At 41.6% G+C, this 17,615-nt stretch overlaps 1 protein-coding gene across 1 annotated transcript in view; it reads left to right on the forward strand.

Moving 5' to 3' along the window:
- The window catches only part of SMAD3 (SMAD family member 3), a 173,186-nt gene that overhangs the window by 138,082 nt on the left and 17,489 nt on the right, over positions 1-17,615 (forward strand). Inside the window, exons 2-5 of the mRNA XM_007479607.3 lie at positions 1,135-1,328; positions 1,480-1,614; positions 3,870-3,944; positions 9,793-9,843. Of these exons, the coding sequence (XP_007479669.1) occupies positions 1,135-1,328; positions 1,480-1,614; positions 3,870-3,944; positions 9,793-9,843 (455 nt within the window). The remainder of the gene's footprint in view (positions 1-1,134; positions 1,329-1,479; positions 1,615-3,869; positions 3,945-9,792; positions 9,844-17,615) is intronic.

The following is a 17,615-nucleotide window of genomic DNA, read 5'->3' on the forward strand; positions in this document are numbered from 1 at the left end:
CTTTATCGTGAATGTTTTTAAATTAAAAAATTTTAACTGACCATACTCTGCCTCAGAATCAAACTTCGTGTTTGTGTGTTCTAATACAAGCTAAAACCATGGAGGAAGAAGGGTGGCCATTTGTTGATTGGGCTTAGAAAGCTGATTAGCTTATTGTTTTTGGAATGTGGAAGATTATTATTATTTTAGCTTTTATTTTTATCATTTTGGTTTATGTGACCCATCTCCCCAAGTCCTGAGGCCTCAGGCTCCTTATCTGTAACATGAAAGTCTTAAACAAAATTATTTCTGAAGTCTCTTCCAGTGCTGCTGTTTCAGAATTTTGTACTCTTAATGCCTCCTGCTGTGGTTGTTCTGTTGTTTTTCAATCATGTCTGACTTTGTGACCCCATTCAGGGTTTTCTTGGCAGATACTAGAGTGATTTGCTATTTCCTTCTCCAGCTTATTTACAGATGAGGAAACTGAGGCAAATGGTGAAATGACCTACTCGGGGTCACACTAAGTATCTGAGGCCAGATTTGAATTTAGCTCTTCCTGATTCCAAGTCTCATTACCTAGCTGCTGTCTCCTGCTGGCACATGTTGTACATTAAATGAGTATGCATCTCTTCCAACTACTTTATGTTTCTAACCTATATATTTACATGATCATAGATTTAGCCCAGCAGTAACCTTCAAAGGCATCTAGTTAACTACGTTCACTTTACAGAGGAGAAAGCTGAAGCCTAGAGAGATTAAATGACTTGTCTCAAGTTTACTTAGGGAGGATGAAGGAGAGCCATTATTTGAACCCAAGTCCCTAGACTCCAAATCCAGCATTCTTCCTTGGCATGCTGTTATCACCACAGCTTGAAATAGAAACTCCCCACTCTTCTCCCCTCCTCCCATCACATATCTGTAGCCTACCAACTAGTACATAGTAAATGCTTAGCAGAAGACTTCTAGGCAGACTGGATTAAGTCACTCACCTCAGGTCACACAGCTAGGAAGTGTCTATGGCTAGATTTGAACCCAGGGCCTCTTGAATCCTAGCCTGCACTACCCAGCTGCCCCACAGAGTGATCTTAAAACTGCCACAACTTGGGAAGGGCCAAGTGATCTTAAGCCTTTTTGCCATTTCCCTTTCCTGCACAGATCTTTGGATGGTCGGCTGCAAGTATCTCACCGGAAAGGACTGCCCCATGTGATCTACTGCCGCCTCTGGAGATGGCCAGACCTTCACAGCCACCATGAGCTCCGGGCCATGGAGATGTGTGAATTTGCCTTCAACATGAAGAAGGATGAAGTCTGTGTGAATCCCTATCATTACCAGAGAGTAGAAACCCCAGGTAGTGTCAGGGCACGGGGGAAACTGTTGAATTCTTCCATTGATAAAATGTTGGGGCTGCCTCTAAGATTACATGGAGGCTTTTGGAACTCTCCTGCCTACTTTGTTTTTCTCTCCCCCCCACCCCCCAATCTACTTTGTTTCCTGTGCAGTTCTACCTCCTGTGTTGGTCCCAAGACACACAGAGATCCCAGCCGAGTTCCCTCCATTAGATGACTACAGCCATTCCATTCCGGAGAATACTAACTTCCCTGCAGGGATCGAACCTCAAAGCAATTACATTCCAGGTACATACCGTCCAGAGGGCTGCTTGTGTGCTCTAGCCAGCTGGGGAAAGAACCTGGAGCTCTTGGGAGAGGGGCCAGGGTGATATGGTGCAGAAATAATGTGTAATTTTCTCTCCCCTCAAATCCTCCTTCTCCCCCTTTCCCCAATCCCTGACTTGATCCTCTCCTGTTTGGTAAATGCTTGGCCTGTTGGCTGGCTGACTCATAACCGCATCTCCATTGGGAGGGGCCAGGCTCCCTTTAACTCCACGAGCACTAATGATGCTTTTCTTGGCAGGCAAGAATGGTATAGACCTTTCCCTTTTTGCAGTCATTTATTTTGGAAGTGGAAATAGAAAAACTCGGCGTTTGTGTAGCGTGAGCCCTACCTCCCTACCTGCTGCCAAATCGTTTTCAGGGTGTCTCTGATCATGCAAGTGCTCTTTGTGATGGGGATGAGTAATAGTGGTTTCCAAACTCCAGACCTGAGGGGGAGGAGAGAGGGTGAGGAAGCAGCAGAGTTAAAGAAGCCCCTCCACAGTCCTGTAAGTAACAGCTCACTCTTGGAAAAGACCAGTAAATCAATCCATAAACTATCCCTACTATGTGCCAGGCACTATGCTAAGCACTGGAGATACAAAAAAAAAGAGTCAAGAGATAGTTCCTGCCCTCTCGGAGCTCACAATCTAGGAGAGACAACATGCAAACAAATGTATCCAAAGCTCACTCTGTACAGGATAAATGGGAAATAATAAACAGAGGAAAGGCACTAGAATTGAGAAGGACTGGTGAAGGTTTTCTGTAGAAGGTGAGATTTTAGTTGGGACTTAGAGGAAGCCAGGGAAGTCAGAAAAGGGAACATCAGAGGGTGACAGCCAGAGAAAATGCCCATTGAACCCCCATTGCCTAGCCATTCCCACTCTTCTGCCTTGGAACCAATACACAGAATTGATTCCAAGACGGAAGGGAACAGTTTTTAAAGAAAAGAAAAGAAAATGCTCAGAGTGGAAAGACGGAGGTCTGTGGAATAGGCAGGAGCCCATTGTCTCTGAATCAGCGAGTATGTACATATGTGTTGCAGGAAATATAGGTAGGGCAAGCTGATACAGACCAGCTTTATTTTACTCCTAATTAGTTTAAATTTTTTAGACTTAAGGGACTTGCTCACTAATTCAGAAGACCCGTGACTTCATATCAATGCTGTTCTTTCTGGGAAGCTTTGTAGACAAATTGCCTGAATGACTCTGGCCAAACATTTTGTTGCCTGGCAGCCCATCTTTGCTGATAAGCCTCTCTGACTTTATGGAAGTTGGCCCTTACACAGCAGTACAACCCAGGTCAAGTTCAAAGCCCGTTCAGCATCCTAGGACCTGTTAGAGCTTGTGCTTCACTGGCTCAGCTTTTTGGGAACTCAGGATCATCTCCAAACTTTGGATGATGCACTAGAGTAGGACTTCAGCTGAGGGAAGTTTGAGTATTGCATTTAACGTACCCTGGGCTTGGTTCAGTGTCAAGCAAATCAATCAATCCATCCCCAAACATTTATTAAATACTTACTATGTGCCTTGCTAGTTCTTGGATTTATAAATGCAAAAAGTGAAATAATCCCTGCTCTCATGGAGTTTTCATTCTCTAGGATCTTGCGATGGTTGCTGAAATCATCAGATTTCATCATCATCAAATTTTCTCCCTGTCTGTTTTTCAGATCCTTTAAAAATGTGGATCTGAGGGCCAGCTTCATAGTATAGGTGATAGAATGCCAGGCAACACTACCTAGCTGTGTGACCTTGGGGAAGTCACTTAACCCCCACTACCTAGCCCTTACCTCTCTTTTTCCTTGGGTCCAGTGCTTAATATTGATTTTAAGATGGGAGGAAAAGTTAAAAAAAAAAGATCTAGGTGGAAATTTGGACATTTGTAGAATTTCATGTCTATGTCCTCTATGTGTATGTATTTTTATACAATATGTAGATGTATGTATATATGTATACACACAGCAAATATATATAATATGTATGTAGAGATATACAGTATATAAGTTTATAATAATGTAGTTTGGCACACACTGCTTTGGGAGCTGCTATATGCTGCTGAAGACACCAAGTAACCACCAGGTCCTGCTATTGGCCACTGGCTCCACTCTCCCTGGCCATTGGGGAGCATTAGCCTGAAAGGCCAAGGGTTTTAAACCAGGTTAGGTGGAGCCCTGAGACTCTGCCGGAACCTGAGCCCCTTTAATGTCTCTTCTTCCCCCTCCCCTGCTTTTTGCTCTCCAGAAACCCCACCCCCTGGTTACCTGAGCGAGGATGGAGAAACCAGTGATCATCAGATGAACCACAGCATGGATGCAGGTCCGTTCCTCAGAGGTCTTACTTCTGGTGGCAGAGTGTGATTGGGGAATCTTCATAGAACATCAGCCCTAGATAGGACCTAAAGGAGAAGTGAATCCAGCCTTCTTCCCTGCCCCATTTACAGATGACAAGCCCGAGGTTACATACAGAATTAGTGGTAGACCCTGGTCTTGTAACTCCCACCCTTTTGGTGATACCACATATTGCCTAACCTGTTCTATTTCAAAGTGGGTCCGTGTTAGTAAAGTGGATTTTTGAGTAGACATAGATTTCACTGATATGGGGAGCTTTCAGTGTGGAAAATTTCTTCCACATCTGTAACTTGTCTGTAACTGTCTTAGCTGTCCAAGGGCATGTCAGAGGACCTGTGGATAGATTGGGGAGGGGGCGGTGTCTGTGACTTTGGGTAGGAAAAAATTTGATCTCTATTTCAACAGGATTGGTTTCCTTTGTAATCTTATATATTTGATTTTCCTTCATGTGTTTAAAAACATTATTCTGAAGAAGGGTCCATAAGCTTCAATAGGTGGCCAGAGGGGTCCATAACTCACAAAGAAGGCTGAAAATTCCTGTATTTGAGGGTGTGTGTGTGTGTGTGTGTGTGTGTGTGAGTCCAATTGCATAGGTTTATGTGTCTCTCCCTTTCAATGTAAAATGCATGTTAAAATACAGAGTAAATGGGGGGACAGGGTAGCTCAGTGGATTGAGAGCCAGACTCAGAGACAGGAGGTCCTGGGTTCAAATTTGACCTCACACACTTCCTAACTGTGTGAACCTGGGCAAGTCACTTAACCCCCATTGCCTGGTCCTTACCACTCTTCTACCTTGGAACCAATACACAGGATTGATTCTAAGGTGGAAGGCAAGGTGTTGTTGTTGTTGTTGTTGTTTTTAAATACAAAGTAAATAACATAAGGTGTAAAATAAAATACAATCCTTTTTTGATTATATGAAATTTTTTTTGTTTGTTTGTTATCTGTGGCTCCCTTCTACTTCTATTGGAATGAAGTATGAATTTGATTGCAAGTCTGGGAGCTCATTATGGACTGGGCTCAGACTAAATGGTGTTGAGATTTGAGAGAGAAATCAAAGGATATAAATTACTCCTTTTAAAATTATTTTAAAAAACCATTTATTGATGCTTTAAACAAATCTTTGTCACTCCACAATGGATTTTTCCCTCCTTTCCTTCCCACTCACTATGGAATCCTTTGCATAACAAAGAAGTGCAGTTGAGTAAAACAAGCTGACCCCATTTCACACCTGTAGCCCTCTACCTCTACAGAGAGGAGGAAGGCATGCTTCCCTATGAGAACTGTGAAGTCAGGACCCAGGGCTGCATAGACCAGAAATCTGATTTGCTTCAGGGTTCTTTTCCTGCACATCACTGAGGTCATTGGGTAATTTGTTTTGTTACTTCTCCCTTGATCCACTTCCTTTCTTTCTTGCAGATCTTCCCAGATTTCTCCAAATTCTTTTTCAGCTTCCCTTTGTCACAGTAATTTTTCATTACCTTCACGTATCATAGTTTGTTCAGCCATTTTCCAATTGATGAAAAATAGCATGCCTCTAAATTGTTTCACCCCAGTCATTCCCTGCTGCTCCTTCTACAGAAGATTTTAATAGTCAGGAAGAGGAGGATTGACACCCATTCCATGTGGGAAAGTGACATGATGGAGAGGCAGAGGTGGGAATAAGCATGTAGGTGTGGAAGAGTGAAATTAGCTTGGCTAGAGTGAAGTTCCTATAAAGCAGTAGTGGGAGATGAGACTGGATAAGTTACTAAACAAACTGTGTTTCATGTAGTGACCAAGCAAGGAAGATGTTGGATTGGTTCATGTCTTCCTGACTTGAGGAGCTCAGGCCAGTGCTTCTAATTGAGCCACGTCTCCAGATGTTCCCAAGTCATTTGTAATGGGGCTGAGTTGGCTTCCAAGCCAGCAACTTCTTGAATTGAACCTCAGCTGCCACATATAACGTGTTTTGCTTTGTATGTGGTTATGTGAGGGGATGAAGCCAAATCGATGTCATATCCTAATAAAGGCAGGCGTGCCTGGGCTTTTTGCACACACAGAGACCAGACATTGTCGAGTCACCCTTCTTTACACACAAGTGAAAAGAGGTTGGCTTTCTGTGTGGTTTTTAGAGGAAGGAGGAGAGAGATTTACCTTCATTTTGCTAAAATAACTCAAGATGAGGCAAGGACAAGTACAGACTTTCTTGCTAAAATCTACTGCCGGGCATCTTGACACCATTGATTTTCAGTACTTTCCCTAGCTGGCAGTGTGGAAAACATCTGGAATGCATAGAGAGTCTTCCTGAGTAAAATACTAAGTGACCGCTGGGAACCTACAGCTATAAAATGCTGGCACATAGGATACCTGGCTAACCAGCATAGGTCCAAATGTCAAATTTGTTTGGACTATCTGTCTATTCCTTCTTACCTTAAAAGCAATTTTTCATTTTTGAAGAATGGTTACTTCTCTTTTTTAAAAAATCCTTTTTGGAAAAATGGTTGCATTTTACCTTTTCTTCTCTGAATGCTTTCCCCCCTAATCTCCTCCTTTCTTTTCTCCCTCTTCAATGAATTTAGAGGGCCCTGCTAATGATTGCCAAAGTTGGAGACTATTTTTCTGATTATATGGAAACAGAATATTAGAGTAGTTTGTTCCTCCCTCCCCCCCACATACATACATACATACCCAAGTCTCTACTCAAAGCTTCCCAGGAGTTGGTTTTCTGGGATGCTGATGCATGAAGAGGTAGCTACTTATCCACAGTTGTCCATCCATTACTATGGATGGACCATATCCAAAGCATTCCAGACCATTCTCACAGCTTTCCCCAAGCAAAGTTTGCTCTGGGGCAGAATGATTCAGGCAGCTTGAACACCTCCTTTCAAGAAGAATTTCAACCATCCCATTATTTTTTCTTTTTACTTCAAGTCTTGCTCTCTAGTCATCAGCTCCACTAAGAATCGTCATCATGGGAAAATTATGCTCTTGCCATCTGCATCAGTTCATCAAAGTAAATTTCTCATGTTCCTTGAGTTTGGGAGGAATTCCCATTGAGAGAATACATCTATCTACTGAGTAAACTCTAGGACCCCCCCCCCCCCCTTGTGGATGTATTGAGCATTTAGACTGGGTACCCATTAGAGAGATTATATACCAATTCCAAATTTCAAAATTAAATTTCTTCCCTACTCTATCAGTGTCTAAACTAATGGTGGTGTTAATACATTATGTTAATCATCTGAAAACAAAAAAATAGATATTAAATTTTTATCGTGTATAAAATATTACACTGTTTACCATGAGAGATATAGTCTCAAACATAGATCCTGCCTTCAAGGCACAAATAGGTATCTATCATCAGGAAAACAAAAGTCCAAGGTAGCATATAATGGATGATACTAGAAGTTTAGAGGAGGACATTCAGTTTATCATCATGGGGCTGAGTGGGCAGCTCTTGAATTGAATGAACTTGTCATAAGTAATTCAATTTGCACAGAATCTAGGAACAAATGAGTGATACTGCAGACCTAGAAGGCCAGCATTATTTTATTAAAATATGACTAATGTTATGGACTTTTGTTTGTTTGTTTGTTTTTTTGCTTAAGTCTAATTAGGAGTAAGTTTAGATTTTTGAATATATGCATGTCTATGTATGTGTGTACATACACATGAGTTTGTGCGCCACATTCCAGTGTGATCACTCAGTTATATGCCTTTTAGGGAAGGTTTATGAGTTTTCTGAAATCCAAGATTGGAATTGGGATTTCCAGATGCCTTTCAATAGAGTTTAGTACACCAGGCAGGCCAACCAATCAAAAGCTGTGACTGTGGATAATTGAGAGAGCTGCTAGCTCACTTGGCTCCAGATCCAACCTTTGGCTGACTGAGTACATGAATATGGTGACCATATGTTCTATATTTTCTGGGACAGTCCTGATTTCAAGGAGGGAAAAAGTATATTTTTACTGAGTCTTTGCAAAGAGAATATCTTTTGTCTGGCCATATGTTCTGATTTTTGTTTTGGAAAATATGGCTCCTGGATGCATGGGCTACTGAATAAAAGGGAAGTTTCCATCTGATCTTCATATTCCCTTTGTCAGCAGTGAACAACAAGAATTACCTTTTGTATATGTAAGAAAAATATCCAACAGCTAGAACTGCAAGGTCATGTGTTGTAAAAATATGTCAATGAATTGATTATGGATATAAACTGATTAGATACTCTGCTTGCTGTGCTTAAAAAGTATCTTCAGTTTATGTAAATGAAGTGAAGCTCATAAGTGAACTTCTCTTCAGGGCCAAGCGCAAGGATGCTAAGGAGACTCTTGTTATACAAAAATAAACTGTTTATTGAGAATATAAGGATTTCTAACTCTAAGAGATGCTAACTCCACCCAAATAAAACTCCTTGCTTTGACAAGGAACTGCTTCTCCTGTTTTCACAGGCTACCCTGATCCTTCTTGATCTGTCTAACCAAAAATTTCCCTATTCTACAATAAACTAACACCATTATCCTTATATGAAGTATATACATTTTAACTTTGTCTCCAAGTTATAAAAATGATAACAACTAGCTAGCTAAGCCTCAGCAAGAACCAAGTTAGGACTCTGAGCCCTAGCAGACTTTGGTCTTCTCAGAGATAAAACAAGTTGAAAAAGGAAAATCACTTAGCTCCTTCAGATTTTCCCCTTATTTCCTTTTACCTCAGACAGTGAGGAGAGAGAGAAAAGAAGATGTCACCTGCCCCCAGCACTCAGAGCCACTGCCACTCCCTCAGATCAACTGCCACATCCAGAGAGAGTAACTGTCACAGAAAAACCATTACACTGTCAACATTTGAAACTGACACTTTCCAATATCATCCTTATAGTGTCCTGGGATCCTTTATAATATGTGTTAACTGTTCAAAGATATCCCTTTTCTGAACTCAGAACAACTCAGGTCAGCTAGCATTCATTAAACATCTACAATGTGCCAGGTATTGTGTTAGATTCTGGAGACACCCAGATAAGAATAGAAAATGCCCATGCCCTCTAGGATCTTATATTCTACTTGGAGGGGATGAATATGTTCACAGATAAATATCTTAGATGAATACCATTTCGATAAGTAACTATTATGTGTACACACACACACACACACACTGTTATGTATGTAAAAATGAGGACATGAGAAGATGCCCATGTTGGATGTCTGGATGGGCAGATGGGCAAGGGAGCAGCCTAAGTATTGACTTCTGGAAGGAAAAGGTAAAATGAAGTGTTTTATAGGGTGAGTTGTTGCAACAAGCAAATAAATATACGCACTCTTATGTGTATGTTCATGTGTGGACACATATCACAAATATATTCGTTTAATGGCATTCATGAACACATTCGTGCATATATGTAACATACATATCACATATGTTTGTGTATATACACACATATGTCACAAAGTACTGGGTGGGATATGAAGGGCTAATAGCTAGGAATATCCATAAAGGCTTTATGTACAATATGTCTCAAGTCTTAGCACCATTTTGAGTTGAATAAAAGTTAGAGTGTCATTTTGAGCTTTGATTCCTTAAAACAGCTCTATGACTTTTGTAGTACCCTGTAGAAAGTGTGCTTCAGATAAGTCTTGAAGAGAACCAGGGATTCTAAGAGGCAGAAGTGAGAAGGGAGAGCATCTGAGTAATGGGGATAGTATGCACAAAGGTGCAGTGCCTGAACATGGGATGATGTGTTTGGAGAATGGCAGTTAGGCCAAGTTGACCGCAACAGAGTGCTTAAGGGAAAATGTGGTAAAATAATTCTGAAAAATAACAACACTGTCTTGCCATTGCAGGGTCTCCAAACTTATCTCCAAATCCTATGTCCCCCGCACACAATAATTTGGGTAAGTATTTCTTCCTTTTTTGATTTCTGCTAAGATGGATTGACTCCCACTAACCAGCTAGGGAGAGCCATAATGATCAAGGGCTCACACCACTGCAGTTGTCTTTATCAGTTGCTGAAAAGGTTTCTAGGTTCAGTGATTTTGGGGTCATGGATGGAATTAGAAATTTGAGAACTGAGGTTTTAGGAAAGACAAGAGCTAGCTATATGTTGGGTTATATTTCTTTTGGGTGGTTGATGGGCATAACAAATGCAGTTGTTCAGTTTTTCATTTTCTAGTCATGTCAGTCTTTGGGGTTTTCTTGGTAAACATAATGGAGTGGTTTGCCATTTTCTAGAGAGTTGAGTGACTTGCCCAGGTTCATTTAGCTAATGTCTGAGGCCTGATTTGAACTCAGGAAGATTCATCTTCCTCACTCCAGGTCCAGCACTCTCCCCTGAGCCACCTAGTTGTCCTTTGGATAATGAATATCCCCGAAATTTTAAAAACCACAATGGGTAGGCTCTGTCAGTCAAGCAGAAGTGTGTGGTTTGGTGCTTAGTTCCTTGTAGTCCCACATCCTGTTCCTCCTCCTCCTCCTTTTTGACATACCCCATCCAGGGGCTCCCACCCCCCCAGCTGTTAGGTAGCTTTTCCAGTTTCATTTAGATCAGTACCTCTAATCCAGCAGCCCTCTCTTCCTCAATTGGTACAAGCTTACACAGTAGAGCTTGGGAAGGCTACCTGGAAAAAAACAGAACTAAATCTTAACCAAAGGCAGATTCAAGTGTGCTATCACTTCACTTCAGCCTCAGTAAGGATATTGGTGTTTGGGTTCTGAAGATCTAGAACAGAGGTTCCTAACCTGGACCCATAGATCTAAGAGTTAGTGGGTGAACTTGGGGAAAAAAGGAAGTCTTTATTTTTACCAACCTCTAATTAAAATTGAGCATTTCCTTCAATTACTTAAAGAATGCTTCTGAAAAGTGTCTGTCCATGGGCTTCGCTAGAGACTGCTGGAGGGAAACATGATACATAGAAAGGTTAAGAAGCCCAGGTTTTGGGGGTGGTGGTGGGGATGGGGTGGGGTGTTTGATCCCATTGGTTTGGTTCCAGGGGAAGCCAGTTCACTAAATTACTTTTAACAAGACAAATTTTCTTTGTGATTTAGTGGAATGAATGAGGGTGGGGGGGAGGTGATGAGAGAGAGTGGGGAAAAAGGGGAGAGAGAAGGACAGAGACAAAGACAGAGAGAGGGAGTCAGAGAAAGAAGGATTGGGTTTTGGTTCCAGGTTTATAAAGCTGGTTTGGTTTGCTCTGGCTTTTGGATCTTAATTAGAATCAAGTCCATTCTGTTATTAATCATTGTGGTAGGAGTTAATGTTCATAACTTGCAGTATGGGAAGACACTTGAAAACCAGGCATGGGAAGACAGGGGAGGGGTAAATGAAGGTAAATACAGATGTGTATTTTTTAAATCCAACTCCTCCCACATGTGTGCTTAAAAAAAAAGTTTAAGGCAGGCTGAAAAGTTGAGTACTGTAAAATATGACAGGGATATGGTTTAACTTCTTTGTGCAAATGATTTCATTGTTAGTATTGGGCGTTGCACAGGGAAAATCAAATTCCTGATGTGAAAGGATTGTAAGAATTATTAAAAACAAACTTTCCAGACTAAAAGCTATCTTATGCCCATGAAATTAAAGACAGAGACTGTGAACTTGCCTCTTTGCTTCTAGTCTTGCTGTTTTAATTTTAAGTCTTGAATACTTAACTCTCTATGAAGACTAGTTCTTGAAGAAGGAAAAATGTTTCAGCAAATTGGCAGTGGTTCACCAGAGTTTGAGGTTTTATTTAGCACTTATACCTGACACATAGTAGGTACTCATTTAATAAAATGCTTGTTGATTTTTTTTAAAGAAATGCAATTAAAAAGGCATTGTGGGTTTTTTTGGGGGAAGCAACTGGGAGGGCTGTGATGCCCAAGGCAGCTATTTCCTAAACTATTCCCTCACATTTTCCCCAAGAAGGAATAATCTGAATTTCCCTTTACAGTATACAAAAAAGAAAATGGAATTGTGGGAAGAAAATAAAAGGGTTAGGATTGGAGGGCATTTTATGCCATCTTGTCCATGAGTTCTCCAATTCTTTTTGTTCTGTGAAATCCTGGGATGTTGCATAGCAGTAAGTACAAGAAGGAAAAACAAAAGAATTGAAAGATAGTACCACATAGCATATGTGCCCAAGTGATGTGAATAACTATTTAAGATTAGTCTAAAATGGTCATATAACCTAGAAATTGGTTTCTTATGGGCCTAGAATCATTCAGTGAATAAAGTAATATGTAAAGCACAGTCATTTGATTATATTTTATATCATATCATATAATACATTGTTATATTATGTGACATTATGTTGTCAGCCTGAGCCCATAAACTGATTAGTGTCCATTTCTTCTTAAAAAAAAGTAAAAAGATTTTTTTGTATCAAATCTATGGATGATTAAATAAAATTAGAAATGCTGAAAAGACAGGGAAGCTAAAAAGTTAATAAATAAGATTCTTTAATGAAATGCCCAAAGAGAGTATAATAAATCCTGAAGAAATACATTTTTATATGTTTGGGTGTTCAGATACTTCTAATCTGGGCTTTTTAAAAAATGGCCCTGAGAGTCAGCTTGGTTATGCAACCAACTTTTTTTTTAATGGTTAAAAAGAGGAGATAAGATGTCTCTATTGAGTGCACCTTGGTATCCTGATGGATGGGAATAGAAGCTATTTCCCAAAATTTTGGCTTCTATTAGGAAAGGAGAAAGTGAAGTGTTTTCTAGAGTGAGTTGTTGCAGCAAATGTTCCCAATTATAAAAGTTTCTTGATAGCTAAAGCATCCTTTTCATCCATTAAGTTATTTACAATATTGTTAAATTCAGAATAATATTGATCTAAAAATAGAAGCTAGTTAAACAATTAGCTGTATATTATCTGGATGATCTCTAAAGGTCTTGCTCATGGGTTGAAAATTGTGCCTTGTATGTCTGTGGCTTAGAGCTGGAAAGGACTTAAAGAACATCTGATCAGACTTTATTATTTTGTAGATGAAGAAACTGAGGCCCAGAGAGGTTAAGGGAATTATCCTGGCTAGTAAGTGTCTGAGGCAGGATTCAAAACTCATGTCTTCCTGACTCCATATCCAGTGTTCTAACTATTATCCAATCCATCAGAGACTTTGAATGTTCACTTTAACCTGTGCAACTTTTCTTATCAAAGAACTCCATAGTATGGATTGTTGATTTTAGATTACACCCCCCCCCCATGCCTAAAACCATCCTGGTATTTATTTACTAGGAGTTCTAAAACATGAATTCAGTAAGTACGTATTAAGTGTCTATTCTGCGTGTAGTTTGAGGTTGTAGAAACTTTAGCCTTACAAAAAGATGCTCTTGACATGTCTCCTTCCCCTTTGCTTTCTTCTCACCACCAGGATGTCAAGTTGTCAGTTATTTTTACAAGGGGGTGAGGGAAAATTCAGTTTTCCTAGACTATATTGGTTATTGCTCTCACTCATTGTAAATATTTAACAACCAGCTCTCTGGAGGGAAAATAAATGTTAAGTGTGATGCACTTTTGTATGTGCCTTATCATCATTTTCTCCATCACTTCCTTAAGTCTAGACAACCATCCAAGTAAATCAGGTACTGGATTTGTCATACAAAAGTGGGGCCGCGTGCATGCGCATGTGCGCACGCGCGCGCGTGTGTGTGTGTTTGTGTTACAGATTTTCCAGAGTGTATAATTGGGGAGGCAAGGGGGGGGGAAGAGGAAGAAGGTAATGATCTTGCCTGAGAAAACCCTTCCAAGTGAGTACATTATTCCCTGGCTGTTCTGGGGAACTATAGGGATAAGTATTAATGCTTTGAATAAATTTTGCTATCATTTATTTAAAACCCTGAGGAAGGAATTTATTAGTGATGTAAAAGTATTACGGCAAATTATAATCCTGAGCAAGTCCCTTAACCCCAATTGCCTGGCCTTTACCATCTTCTGCCTTGGAACCAATATATATTATTGATTCCAAAAAAGAAGGGGGTGGGGATGGAGGGAAGGAAGGAAGGAAGGGAAGAAGGAAGGAAGAAAGAGAGGGATGGAGGGAGGATGTATCTAACCAGAGGGTCTCAATGCCCAATGAGCAGCTTACTTGCCTATCAGGGAAAAGTCTGCTTAATGGTCTTCATTATATAAGGACTCAAATTTTGGCTCTCCTCAGACATAACCAAGAATAGGTGCTTAGAAGATTTGCCACTTAATGGTATAAATGAGATGGGGTTTGGGGAGGTGGAAGGAGGAACGGTATGTGACTTCTGAGCAAGTTATTGGGTTTCTTCAAGCAATTACCAGATGGATTAGTTTAGATTCCAGGTTCTAGGAGTAAATGGAATATGGATGTGGGCTATCTTGTTGCCTTTTTTTTTAAAACCATCCTCTCTGCCAAGTTTGGCTTCTTTACTTGGTCCATTGACTGCCTTAGATTTTTATATTACGGCATTTTCCCCTTCTTCTCCTGCCCCCCCCAATCCCCTCACCCCAACTGGATTTGGTTCATTTACAGATGTTTTTAATAGCAGTTTTGGATGCCAAGTATTGCCTTCTGGGTTTTATTCTTTTTTTTTCTTCTTTAAACAAAACAGAGAGTTTGCCAGTGAAGAGCTGATCTCAATGTTGAGGTCATTCAGTGAGTTGAACCTGGCATAGGGTCAGCCCTAAGTTAAGGCACTCAGTTGTGCCCAATGGAGAAGTCATGTGTTTTCTACTCTGGAGAGTGCATGGGTGGCTCATTGTTGATGTTGTAGGTTCGGTCATCTTAAACGCTTCTCCTCTGGCAGAATAAATGACCCACAATGGGACACAAATGGGCAGCCAGGAAAGGGGAATGGTGTGGACTGCAATTCAGTCTACAAGTAGTCTGGGATATTTGGGAGATAATTTAGAGGGAAAGAAGGGGAGGGTGCTGGAGAGCAGAAATATTTCATCATGGATACTCGGGTATAACAAATAAGTGTCTGGGAGTAGTACTGCTCTAGGAGTTTGGTCATGTTTTGAAACAGAGGTTAACTAACCTAAATAATACTATCTGAAAAAGCAGCTGTCAAACTTTTCTTTGGCTCCACACCACAGCTCCCCAGAGCTGGCATCTTCCTAATTAAGTGTCAGGCTCCTGCCTTACAAACGTTTTCCATGAGTTGCTTTGATACCATGTTGTGTTGTCTGTTCAGCACGTCCTTGGGAGATGCAGGGATGTTTGGCAGAGACCTCAGATCTGCCTGGGGGAGCCCACTGGCTCAAGCTGCGGTTATGACAAACTCTGAATTCTGAGATATTATAGGCTTTTGGTCATCCAAGCTAAAATCGATGAGGGGCATCACTTTAGTACTGGGTCAAACAAGGAAGTGGGCATGGGCATGCCGGACTCTGCTTTTCCTTCTTTAATGTAATTGTTACAATATTGGCAGTGGGGAACTAGTTATACTTCCCCTCCCCTTGACTGGCCAAAGTCCATGCTTCACCAGACAGAGGCTACGCCAGCAGGAACAATCTGTTCAAGCAGAAACCGAGCTCTTAGGTTGATTTTTTTTTAAACCCTTGAATTAATATTAAGTATTGGTTCCAAGGCAGAAGAGCAGGAAGGGCTAGACAACTGGGGTTAAGGAACTCATAACTAGGAAGTGTCAGAGGTCAGATTTTAACCCAGGATTTCAGACCTGGTTCTCTATCCACTGAGCTATCCAGCTGCCCCTTAAAAAGTCCAGCGTCTTCCTTTTAGGATGAGAAAACTGAGTCCTGGTGACATGAAATGATTGCTATAGGTCCCATACCTAATAAGGGGAAGAGCTAGGATGAGAACCAGCCCAGGGGAAGTGAGGATTCCCCTTCTTCCCCCCTGTTCTCCATGGTATTGGCTCTGCTGCATGGAATTTGCCTACTTTGAACATTAGAACAATCATTTTTTAAGAGTTCATCTATCATCATTCTTTATATTTTCCATTATGAGAAGAACAGGCATACCCAGGGCTATATAGCCAGTCATTTTCATAATCAATGAGTCCACCAACAAGCAATTTATTAGACTTACTATGTGCCAGGCACTGGGCCAGACAATGGATGCACAGTGATAAAAACGAAACAATTCCTGCCCCCGAGGAGCTTCCATTGTCTTGGGGGACATGTCCCAGATGAGAGCCCAGATTTCCCCCAACTCCTACCTGCTTTTCCCCATCTGTGCAATGAGCTTTTAGGTGTACAGGATTAATTGGAGTCACCAGCAATTGTTCAGCTTTAAGTGGCAATCCATGAAGGTGTAGCCATTGGCCTCAGACCCTGACTGGTTTGGAATGCTTTTTTTAATCAGACTTTTTAGGGTTTTTTAAAGCTTCTGAGAGGCTTAGGGCTTGTGTTCTAGGCTGCTGATTTCCTCCAGAGGGAGATGGTGCCGTAGGGGACAGAGGAGAAGCCTTGAAGCTGGCCCCTGAATCCCAGCCAGGGTCCCATTCGCTGGTGCAGGGACATAATCCCAGAATCAGGAGCTTTTGGCATAGCATAGTATTGGGTGAGAAAGACCAACCTTTTAGGCAGGCTTTATGAAAAGCCCTGTGTAGGGCAGGAAGCATTTTACATGCACTGCAGGCTGGTAGCTTAGAATAAAGCTCTTCTAGGTCACCTCATTTAACGGAATTTCAGCAAATATGCCCTCAAGCCAGGTTATCCTTAGGGACAGGGTGAGAGGCCAAAGAACCAATGACCCTGCGGTCACTGGAATCTAGAACTGCTGAAGGGCTGGGTTCAGTGCCTCATTGTTCAACGTTTCATGTCAGCTTGGAGGTCTTTAGTGGTGAGTCCCAAGCATCTGCCCCTGGCCCTGCACCAGTGGCCATGTCTATCTGGGGTCTTGGAAGAAGGTGCCGCAGATGCCCCAGAGCTGTCGGGGGAGCCAACACATCTTGGGGGGGGGGGAAGAAGCAAGCTAGAGGGCTGGGTGCCCCCTTAGAGAGGAAGAGGAGTGAGAGTGCGGGGGAAGCCCCCTATTGGAGCTCACAGGGCTTGACCAGCCCGAGGGGCGAGCTTCCACGGTGACTGGTCAGAGGGGGTGATTGGAGCTCTAGGGGAGGCAAAGCTCCATGGAAGTCAGTAGCCGAGCAGGGAAGTAACCTCCCATTCCAGCAGGTACACATGTGTACCCCCAGACACACGTGAGCACACATGCATGTACCTGCACACACACACATGGGCATACAGACAACAGGTACATACCATGCACAAAATCACTCATTAGCATGGACCCATGCAACAGCTATACATGATGAACACATGCACACATGAATGTAGGGACACACAAATATGTGCAGAGAGAGGTGTGTGCAAACCCACACATGGGGCACATGCACATAATGCAGTTGCATGCACAACAAATGTGAACACACAAGTGTGACACAGTCACACATATATATGAAACACACAAACATGCACACATGAAAGCTAGTTCACATGTGTGCTTCCATGGGCAGTTGTGTGCATGTTTGCACCTGTTGTTTATACATATGTTAATTCATGTGCATTACAATACATAAACACATGGGCACAGGGAATGGGAAAACTTGTATACACAAATGTGCAGTTGAAAAGGCACACACAAATACCAGCAAACTCGATTGTGGAAACATGTCCATAGACATGTGGAAATATAAACAGACACACTCATGAACAGAAACATGTATATACATGTGTACATGGCCATGCACACAC

This window comes from Monodelphis domestica, chromosome 1, assembly GCF_027887165.1.
Source record: "Monodelphis domestica isolate mMonDom1 chromosome 1, mMonDom1.pri, whole genome shotgun sequence".
NCBI lineage: Eukaryota > Metazoa > Chordata > Mammalia > Didelphimorphia > Didelphidae > Monodelphis > Monodelphis domestica.